Source organism: Kryptolebias marmoratus, linkage group LG14 (genome assembly GCF_001649575.2).
Source record: "Kryptolebias marmoratus isolate JLee-2015 linkage group LG14, ASM164957v2, whole genome shotgun sequence".
In the NCBI taxonomy this organism is placed as follows: domain Eukaryota; kingdom Metazoa; phylum Chordata; class Actinopteri; order Cyprinodontiformes; family Rivulidae; genus Kryptolebias; species Kryptolebias marmoratus.
This window is the reverse complement of record NC_051443.1, coordinates 22,707,317-22,718,861: the sequence shown is the minus strand read 5'-3', so window position 1 is coordinate 22,718,861 and position 11,545 is coordinate 22,707,317. Positions and strand designations below refer to the sequence as shown.

Below are 11,545 nucleotides of genomic sequence, written 5' to 3'. Positions count from 1 at the left end.
CCCCTCTAAGCTAAGTTTGCTCTCTCTGACCTCCTGTGTATGACCTCTGCCTTATCATCGACTAGTCTCTGGGTGTTGCGTTTGGGATCTCCTCGTGGAGATCTTCATTGCTTCTACTGAAGCCTGTTCCAGTGGTTTCCTGCATCACCCTGTCGTCAGACCCTCTGTCCCTCTGCTCCACCCGTCCACGGCTCTACAGTGCTGTGTTTGATGTCCTCTCCCTGAGCAGAAACCAGTTTCTGAAACTTTTTCCCTTTTGTACACTCCTGTGTGTGGTTGATGTTCCGGGTCCCCTCTGAGTGTCCTTACATCTGACTTCAACCGCCCATCATTTTTGGATAAGGACCTTTACGATCTCTGGTTTACAGTTCTTCAAACTAATCACAATCATCTTTAGTAGAAAAACAACAATTAGGAAACAATACCCCTTCAGATGAACACATCTTTATGTGACAGCAAATGCTACAAACATAATTTGAGGATCTTTACAACAGAACAAACTAGTTCGGCCTGCTATGATGCACATTTCAAATCTTACCGTTTTATCTTTGCCAAACTGGACTTTAAAATACACATACAACACAGATAGCAGGAACGTTAAATACTCAAACAGCGGCAGACTTAAATCATCATCCTATCAGTTAGACCAGAATTTATCTCGTCCATATTTGTAAACAGTGACCTTGCCTGTGAGCTACATAGAAATGACAATTGTGAAACCAAGGACAGCATCTAATTTGTACATGTTCCGATAAAAATACAAAGAGACAAAAACAGAAAGACAGGCTTTAAATCACCTAATAAACCTTCCTCTTTTCAAGCCCATTTTGCAGGGTTTATTGCCTGTCCTTCACTCACTATATGGCCATTACCGCTATTGATTTCTGTCAGTTTCAAATGATATTCTTTTTGTTGTAAATGCTTCATTTACATTAATCATTTATAGGATGAGCAGAGTCCTCTTGCCTCAAGGTGGTACAGTTTCAGCAGAACTATTGTTCCCTGTACGATTTCTCCTCTTTAAGTAATCTCATTTCATTTTTTTTTAAATATGAACCAGTCTGTTTATGGCAAAAATAGCACTGAAAGTTCAATTCATCTAGCAATTTTGCCCTATGTGATTCAATTTAGGCTCACAGTTAGCAGAGATCCTGGCTAAATTTGTTCATAAATGCTAATGAAATAGAAACAAAAAATCTTAATTGAAGATGGCAAAACATACAAAGATGTACAAAACATACAACTGATATCACCAGTGCTGCTGTGGAATATTGGGGTGGACTTAGTTTTTTCATCCTGTTCATTTTTAAAAAATACTGACCAGGTGAAATCTGCAAAGATTGTCTGATAGTTTCTGATCAGCTCCTCATAGGTACTAAATATCTCACTTTTTGAATGAATTATCATGACATTTTGTACAAAATTGTATAATCAGAAGATATATCTTACTGATATGAATAGTTTTTAAAAATTGTCAGCAAATTTCATTATACCACTGATATTTTGTGTAGCTAACCTAGAAATTCAAAAGACTTCTTTGTGATTTGATACATCTATTGTGTGACCACAGACTTTGGTAAGCTTCAAACTTCATTTGAAAGATTTTGTGGAGTTCTAAATTCAATCTTTTAGGAAAGATATTTCCTAAAATATCACCTAGCAACCCGAGTGGAGCTCCACCCACTTCATTACAAGAAGACCGTCACGTTTGTTCTGCTGGTTTTACCGCTTCACAATGTCTGCTGAAACAGGAAAATATTTTGTTGTCGGCTGCAATATAGAACATGCTGTCCCGACCCACTTCCAGTCAGGTTTCGGACCCACTTATTGCTGCTCTCCAACTTGACAAATGTTGGTTCGGAACCGCTAAGGGCCCCTGTCCCAAAGTCAGAATCCTCTGAGTTTGGATTAATAACAATTTAAATGTGCATCAGATCCACAGCGTTTATTCCTTCAATGAGTTTTTGTGTTTTTTAATGTAGTGCGTTAGTGGGGTGTCGGGTGCTGGGGGTGTGGCCAATAGCAGCTTATTTGCATAATAGTCACATAGTCCTAAAACCGCTCATTCTGAAATGAGCTCAAAACAGGTAAAACTGATCAGGTGAAATCTTAATATCTGAGAATGATTTTGTGTATTAAACGTAATGAACATGTTTTGTACAGCCCACAGACCTATCCTAACTTGTTCAAGGAAGCATAATAGTTCACCTTGAACAACTCCAAAAATACTGGCAGAAAAAGCACTTATTATGTTATGCCTTTTTGAGGCTGAGATGCAACAAATTTATTCTTTACAATCTGGTACGTTTATCCATGTCTGCACAAGGCCGGGATGTAATAACTGTCTCTGTTTTGGTGGTCAGTATTAAAACGGCCTTTATGAGAAAATAGACATCTTGAAGGATAGTCACACAGATAGTCACTTTAACCCTCCACAGCCTTTGAAAGCATATTTATTGGATGGAGTTTTTTTCATTTTGTTTTGATTTGTTATCTGCGAAAGAAAAAGTAGATGGAGTGAAGTAATTAGACAAACAACATTCAGAGGTTGTTATAGAGTCTGTCCTGCTGTGTGACTCCTGCAGTCCTAAACACTGCACATGGTGTTTAAAGTGAATTTGATGAAATCTTTAATTCAGTCCAGCTCATTAGTTTGAGCCCTGGATAGAACAGATTCTGAGATTAATCACTGCAGGCCTGCACAGATGCAATGCCAGCAGGTTTGCTGTTCTTTTATTATATAATAAATAAAACTCAAGAGGAACACTTATCTAAAGCAGAATATCTAATATGTCAAGGATAGAGGACTCACATCCACAATGTCAGCCTGAAAAATAATCAGTGAACAAAATATTAAATACTAAAAACTTAGCTTTACTCTAAAATTCATGTGACCTATATTGATTTTTCTTCGGTTTTAAATTAGAGCAATTGATAATCCCTAAGTTAAGGGGTAGTCTGTGTAAGAGGGGTATGGTTGTTATCAATTTTACCATACAACCAAGAGGTTCCCAGATGGATTTTTTGCTTGGATGTTTTTAAACTGAGTTTGCATGTTCTCTCTGCATGTGGGGTTTTTTCTCTGTGTGCTCCCACTTCCTCCCACTGTGCAAAGACATGCATGTTAGGATAAAAGAGAATTCTACATTATTCATGAATTAAAGTGTGCCCGGTTTAACTGTCTTCTTGTGTTGACCATGTAATGAGCCAGCCTCTGACCCAGTACTGCCTGGGATGTATTTCAGGAACACAGAGACAACATCGTCTCTTCTCCTAGATGCAAAGTTGGTCTAAAGAATAAAAAGTTTACAGTTAGGAACCATGACCACCACTCTAAGTGTGCAATTTGTTTCAATATTATCACTTTTTCTAAAGATGTAATAGCATGATGAGTTTGCAATTGATTTAGACCTTCCAATATTACAAAAAACAAGCCGCCAAATATCTTTTTAAACCTCATCTATAGCAGCAACTCTTAAAGTCTTAAGTCCAGTCTGGATCCTAATCGAACAACAAGTCAATCTGGACCCAGCCCACATGTTATAGTGCATTGCATTAAAACCACTGGTACAATGCAATGGGGTATATGTTTACAGTTGTGATAATTTTGAGTGGTGTGGCTCCTGAGAGAGAGAGAGAGAGAGAGAGAGAGAGAGAGAGAGAGAGAGAGAGAGAGAGAGAGAGAGAGAGAGAGAGAGAGAAAAAAAAACATTTCTTTATTTAGTCATTATTTTGATGTTGGTGTAATAAATGTACGAAAAAAGGTATTTTATTTTGATGAGGCATAAAAAAATTCAAGTTATTCAAATATTAAAAAAAAAATAAAAATTACAGTGCACTACTGTTAAACATTAGGACAGCCTAGGTTCACAAGCAAACAACTGTAGGCAAACAGACAATTTTTTGGTTGTAAATTGTATACAGACTGAAAAAGATTGATTTGCTTATTGCTAGTTGTTCTTGACTTTAAAACTTTTTCAGAATCCAGATATGGACCTTTGAATATAAAGTCTGAGAAACTCTTGTCTAAAGAATAAAAGTATTTTAGCTAAGAACGAAGATCACCACAAAAGTGTGAAATCTGTTTCAACAATGAAAGTCAAGGCAATGCAAGAACAACAAGAACGATTACTCACTAATTTATTTTCTTTATATAACAAGTTTGAACAGATAAGTTAATGTTAACAATTTATGATATAATTTACTTTAATACACTCCTCAAAACACGGTTAAAGATATAAATGTTATGGGAACCAATGTGGAAAAAAAAGGAGAATGAGAAAAAAACTGCAGAGTCTAAATCCTGATGAACCGTGACCCAGTTTAACCCATGATTCCTGCCCAGACTCTTCAAGTTTGGTTACTCAGTTTGGTAGCACCCAGATGATTCAAAACTTCCTCAATATATAATTATATCAACCAGTGCAACTTTCTTCACTCTTGGGAATGATCTTTTCAACCTTATGCAAGTGCTTACAAAACTAAAGTTGAGTTCTTGTTTTTTATTTTTTTTAAATGAATTTAAAGGAGAAAGCACAATGTGGCACCTCCTTTTTTATGACACTTTACCTAAAAATATACAACAATATTATTTTTTTAAAAATATGTAACCAGCCAAGGAAAATAAATTGAGCTAAATGCCAAAGGAAATGAGTGCAATGAAGGAAGATCAGTCATGCAAAACCTGCAATATATCTAAAAAAACTTGAGTTTTTGGTCTTTTTTTCAACATAATTTGTCTTTTGCAGCTAATAATTCAAAGCTATCTATGTGGATCTCTAAACACATACCAAGGATTGTAAATGAGATAATTTAGGGTTCACTTTATAATAGATTCTCCAAAATGCTTAAAAGAGCCCAGTTCAGGTTGTAATTTATAATTAATGAACGTAGAGCAGAGATCATGACCAGTTTTCATGAAGAAAAATGAAATATAAGCCAGAACATTTTTTCTAATTTTTTTTCTTTATATTTTATTGTGCACAAAATATTGCAAAGCTTCCCTTACTTCTCTCAAAATGGGAGCTCAAAGATAAGAATTACACAAAGTAAAGGCTATTTGTAAAACTAGTCATACTCCAGTGAGAATAAAAAAATCTAAAGTAAACTAAACAGAAACATACCCAAAAGCATTAAGCAGTGTAGGCCTCAACAAACTGAAACTCTTTCCAGTGACGTGGGCTTGTACGTCATTGGAAATGTATAAAATAAGGTGTTCATAAAACAATAACAATACCAATTTGGGGCCCTCTAAAATCTTTAAATTTAGGCTGTTAGCCCATTGGGCTCTGGCAAATAACAACCAGTAGTTTCAGCCTTTTGTAAGCTTTTCTTCTAAAGAGTCTGAAAATATGTTAGGTGGTTCAATTTACCAACAATTCAGATGGTTAACACTTTGCTAAAGAATTATAAGTGGAGTAGCAAGGTTGACATTTAGTCCATGCACTTATTTTAATATTAATGTCTTGGCTTTCGGCTCCTTGCAGCCTCACAGCCTGCGTCTAAAAGCATTCATGTGCACGGAGCCATGCAGTTGTTCACCAACGTGACCCTGAGCCCTTACAGATGGAAGACGAAGCAGGCTGCTGTCTGACTGCGCTCAGGTCCACGCAGTGGGATGTCAAAGCAAATCATCTTCATACACTCCTGCAATCAATACCTCACAGCCTCCTGACAGGGTGTGTTAGTGCAGCACACTCCTTTTTCACTAGTCCTGACCAGAAAAAAGCTACAGACCACACAAAAAGGAGGAAAATAAAGTCCAAATACTTTTTTGAAGCAATCTGATCTGAATCATTGATTTTGGGTAAAGAAGATGTTTCACAAGTTTCCACTGCTCACAGTTTAAATGGCTTGTCTTTGATGCTACCAAAACTGAACATAGATTTTTTTTCTTATCAGCCAAAGTTCCAAGCTTGGATGTTGTGCAAAAGCGGCAAGTTGTTGCAGACATTCTTGCACAAAAACTGGGATTTATAACTTGGAACGTAAATGCTTGAGGCTTTCCCAATAAAAGTATTGAAATAAAGTATAACCTTTCACATACTTACAGAGAGAATATACAATAGTTCTAAACCTCCTACACAAATTTACATGGATGTCACCATCCTAGAATGCAAATGAAAACAAAAGAGAAGATGTAATCTGTGAGCTCTCAGAGCAAAAGTTGGGGATGTCGCTCAACTTCTACCATACACATAAAATCTTTGTTATAGACAGATCTGAGTTATAGACATTTTTGTGCTTTTTAAGGTCAGTTAGGTATGGTGGCCAACTTGAATCAAGTTGACCTCAAGAGTAAATCAGTTGTAGATGAAAGTTTAGCGATTACTTCCTGTAAGTTTCATTAAAACCCTTCCTGTGGTTCATTTAGCCAAGAGAGAGAGAGAGTTGTTGCCAAAAGTTAATGGCCAAGTTTTAATCAAAGATCTTACACGATCAGTTAGTGTTCACAGTATGTGTTGTGGATAACTCTCCACTAATACCACACAAAACATTAGCCTAACATCTAAAAAGTTGACTGAGTTATAGCCATTATTATGTTTGCTAAAGTTGATTAGCTGTGGTGAGCATTTTTAACTGGGTTATCTCCAAAATGAAGTGAGTTGTAGCTATATATCCAGTGATTATTTTTCAACAGTTTCATTAAAATTTGTCCAGTGGTTCATGAGATGCAGTATTTTGCTACCAGACAGTCAGACAAATACACACAGCTACATAATCACCAGCTTTCATGGCACTGAGTGTTAAAAAAAAAATCCAAATATTTTCCAGAACATTTTCTTTTCTTTTACCTTGGATGACATTATTTCCTAACTCTTTCAAAAAGAAAAAAAGAATCATAAAAAAGGCCCAAACAAAGACAAGTGAAATATTTTCTTAAATGTTTTATGAGCTGATGGAACAGTTCTGCCCAGGACAAGCTCCCCATCTCCTCTGTATTTACTCATTTCTCAAAGTTTAAGTTTGAAGTTGAGTAAACCAATGTTCGTGAAGGTGAACTTTAACGGATCAATATACAGTAAGTTATAGTTACTAAAGTTGAAAATGAATGATTTACAATCTAATAATTTTACTACTGTAATATTACAGCTCAATCAGTAGATAGAAGAAGATTAACAACAATAAAAATTGGAAATGAAGAATAATTGCATTAGCTTTGTCATGTTGATGCATCATTGGCATTTTATACAGTACTTGGGGGACATTTACAGAACAAAGTGACCTCTGGCCTACAGTACAACATGAATCCAGTGAGGTAATTTGTCTGAAGCAATCTGAAATGTAGCCATGATACTTTGTGTGTGCGTAGTCCAGAACATCATTAAAATTGCCATAGATTTTGTAACATCAGCTGGTTACATTTCAGATCTTCTTAAAATACACACACATACAATTATTTTTTATTTTTTTTTATTTTATTATACTTTTAATCCCCAATAGAGAAATTGATTTTCTGTATTTTACCCATCACACATACGAGCACACACATGTGGAGCAGAGAGCTGCCATGTAAGGCACCAGGGAACATTAAAGGCCTTGCTCAAGGGCCCCCAGTGGGCCTAATGAGGATGGAGGCAGATGTGGATGCCTCATCATCTCATCCAAATTTTTGTGTTGGTCTGGGGACTCAAATCTGAGACCTCCCAGTCACAGGCTCGCCTCTTTTAACCTCTGCACCACCACTCCACCCCCTCATGCACAGATAGATGCACACATGAAGACATACTTACAAAATAAATATACTTGAGTTTCACTGGACAAACAAGAAGACCAGAACTTCTCTGTGGTAAAAACGTTTTTTCTTCCTGACAGGTTTAAGGCCACAGTAATTTTTTTATTGTATTGCTATTCTTTTAGATGTCAAAATCAAACAATTAATTTAAAGCAGTAGTTTGGTTCTTTTGAAGTGGGGTTCAGTGGAAACGTTTATAAACTATTAAAGGGATTGTCTGGTCATTTCTAAAGTGATGTTCTGTCGACTAGTTTTCTCTGGTTTGTACTTCATCAGCTGTGACATAAGAGAGCAAAGAGTATGGAGAAAGCCAAACTAGGTGAATGGTTAGCCAAATGAGGACCCATTTTATTTTAAATTGTTTTTAAGGCCTATAAAACAACTTATAAAGCATATAACTTTAGTCTTAACTTTGCTAAGACTTGCCATCAGCTTATTAATCTGGTCAGGATTAAACTATTTTTACAAACTGAGATCATTCAAAGATGTATCTAACACAGGTAAGATTTTAACCTATTCACAGAATTCCATAGCAAATATTATGGGGGATTATGCTCAAACATGTATTTTCTCAAACTGCTAATTGCAAATAGGTTTGAATTTGAAAAACTTCAAAAAGTTCAAATTCAAAGTAAATTATTGTTAATATGTAATAATAACTTTAAATTTGTGAAAAATAATCAATGACTGATTTGATACCATTTAGTAATAATAATAATATTTATAATAATAATAATAAAAATAAAACTTAAAACTTTAAATAACCATGAACAATCAAACTTTCTCCAACAAGAAAAATACTATCAAACTGATAAATGATTAAACTAAGCCGATCTCTTTATCATAAAAACTTTATAGTATTGTTACATAAAAAGTTGTTTGACTCACCCATGCTAACATCCAGACAGAAGGGATCCATAGGCTGCTTTCAGACAGACCGCTGGCAGACAGACAGATTCACAGATTTATGTCCTTCCCCTTACGTGGAAACTTCAAATCAGACTGCTCCCTAACCAGCCTTTATATTTTCCTCCTTCTCTGTCCAGCTCATTTCCAAAGAATGGACAGTCCCCTGGTAAAGATCAATCTGTTGAGAGCTCCCCATTCTGGGCATTAGGAAATCCTGGCTTTCTTTTGTTGGGAGGCAACTGAAAGACAGCAGTGCATGGCTGAACTCCGAAAAAGGACTTTCTCATGCTTGTTGGCAACCAGGACAATGTCATTGCTGCCAAGGGTTTGTTTTCTGTTCATTTGGACTGTTTTCTGGGCTTCAACAACTCTTTGTTCCACATTTGGGCATCACTCAAGAACATAGTTATAATTATTATCAAGACACACAGATGGCACATACTAACTTACTACAATAAATCATAGCTATTGCCTGCTAAACTGCATTTTCCTAAAGAACCAGGTTAAATATTTTGTTTCTCTGGTAAGATGCAATAATAAGGTGTTTATATAACTAATGATGAAAACAGAATGTGAAGAAATCTTAATTTACCCCTGCATTCATGACTTTTTAATAAAGTCCTAGTGAACATACACTTAACTTTTAGATTTGAAAAAATTGTAAAAAAAATAATAAAAAATATGTTTTTTTTCAACACTTTTTTTTAGTCAAAAACAGCAAAAATAAAAATCATTAAAAAATGATTTTTAAAAAAGTGAATGTTCAGTGTGTAATCAAGATTATTTTAGCACATAATAGATTTGTTTTTTACAAAATTCTTTGGAGGAATGCACGTCTCTCTTTCCCTTTATACCATAGTTTTAAATGGACATCATCTTATTTTGAGAAATTATGAAGTTTTAGCTATTTTGGTTAAACCTTGAAACATTCCAGAATATCTCATGCAATTGTGCAATGTCTTGCTGTATCTGTTAGCACTTGAAGTATATGTTGAGGAGGAGTCTGTGCTACTACCACACCAAACGTTGGCTCAAAATCTGTAAAATTCACTGAGTAAAACCATTTATGTGTTATCTAAGGTCAATTAACTGTGCTGACCATCTTGAATTGGGTTACCCCAAAATTAAATCAGTTGTAGAGGTACATCCAGTAATTACTTTCTGAAAGTTTCTGTCCAGTGAAAGTCACGAGAAAGTCAGCTAACAGACAGAAAGGGTTGACTCCAAAGTTTATTGCCAATATTTTGGGCAAAAATATTGGGACAGTCCTCTCCTACTAACACATAGAACATATATCAGTATCTATAAAATAGCTGAGTTGTAGTAATTTTTATGTTTGTTAAGGCTGCTTGGTTGTTTATAAAACATTTTGCAAATGCTATAGACAAACACACAAAGACACACAAAGACACACAAACACACACGGTACACACACACATTATCTCTTACCTTTGGCCATGGGCTATAATCAGGAAGGAAGGTGAATTTCTGAGCTCATCATGCTCTGTCACTTAAAAAAATGCTGAAGACAAATTGAAATAGTATTTTGTCAGATGAATTTTCAGGCCTGGAAAGATCTATGGCATCATTTCATCAGATGGACTGTGACATGAGGCCATGGACATAAAGAAGCCTATTTGATATCTCGACATCTCAAGGCTAGCATTTCAGTCCTCAACCTAAATGAAGACAATTCACTGAGTCTTCTTCATGTGCATGTCTAAGCTTCTCTCACAAAATAATAAAGCAAGTCTTCATTTAAACCGTCGTTACAGGGATTCGCCAAAAGGTGTGTAAACTTGACTTAAACTTTTAATATAACTTTCATTTCAAGTTAAATGACTCACTAGCAGGTTGCTTTTCCAGATACAAGGTACAAACTAGAGAACAGACATATAGTAAAAATTTAAATGAAATGTTCAGGTTTTACTTCAGTTTTACTCTTACACATCACTTTGGATGCAGTGAAACAATGTGATTTTAGAGAGCTCCTTTAAAAAAGGAAAAAAAAAAATGCTAACTTAGCATTGTTGCAACTGAACAAAGTAATAACCAAATAGATTGCTTGTTCACTGTTGTCTCATTTTGTTTGCTTAGCTCTCTGAATAAAATGAAGGAATACCATATGAATACGATGATTGATTACACTGATAAATTCACATCTATTGGTACACTTAACAGTGGATTTAAAAAATCATTTTCTAATTTTGTAACAATATAAACTCCCATGTTGTGAGCTCTCGGTTTTTCTTTGTACTAAAATGTCAGCAATTGTAAGATCTCTTTGGCTACCTCTTAGACTATTCAAGGAGTGTTATGTTAGAAAAAAAACCCTTTTTGTTCACCATTTTAGTCACAAAACCACTGCCCTGGCAACAAGGAGTTCTTTTTTTTACTGTTACAACTTTATTCTAATATAAAATGACCACACAGAAAGCAGAAAAGTAATCATGTTTGCTTGTCTAAACACTTATTCCATTCTTGGAAACCCTTTTTCCCCCTTTGTATAAAATAGAACAAGGCCCACAATATTTATGCAAATTATGATAAAATAAGGATTTTTCATTTTTTTAAGCCAAAAAAATCTGTTGTGGCTTCTCAGAAGAAGATGATTTGGTAATGATGGTAATTTATACATGAGTACTTTTACTTTTTATTTTTAAAATTCATATCAAATAAACTTAATACTGAAAAAAATAACATTTTATTTCATTTGATAAGCCTCTGCAGCCAATTCTCACCTCCCCCGCCATCCATCCATCCATTGTCTTCCGCTTATCCGGGGTCGGGTCGCGGGGGCAGCAGCCTAAGTAGGGAGACCCAGACTTCCCTCTCCCCAGCCACTTGGGCCAGCTCCTCCGGGGGAATCCCAAGGCGTTCCCAGGCCAGCCGCGAAACATA

At 35.5% G+C, this 11,545-nt stretch overlaps 1 protein-coding gene across 4 annotated transcripts in view; it reads right to left on the bottom strand.

Annotated features, from left to right (window-relative positions):
• rxraa (retinoid X receptor, alpha a) overlaps window positions 1-8,747 on the bottom strand; it is a 151,136-nt gene extending 142,389 nt beyond the window's left edge. The window contains exon 1 of one of the 4 annotated variants that reach the window (XM_037979285.1): window positions 8,624-8,747. In XM_037979285.1, coding sequence (XP_037835213.1) covers window positions 8,624-8,654 — 31 coding nt within the window. In that variant the 5' untranslated portion in view covers window positions 8,655-8,747. The remainder of the gene's footprint in view (window positions 1-8,623) is intronic. The other 3 variants (XM_037979286.1, XM_037979287.1, XM_037979288.1) reach the window with 3 other exon arrangements.
• Window positions 8,748-11,545: the final 2,798 nt, after the last annotated feature.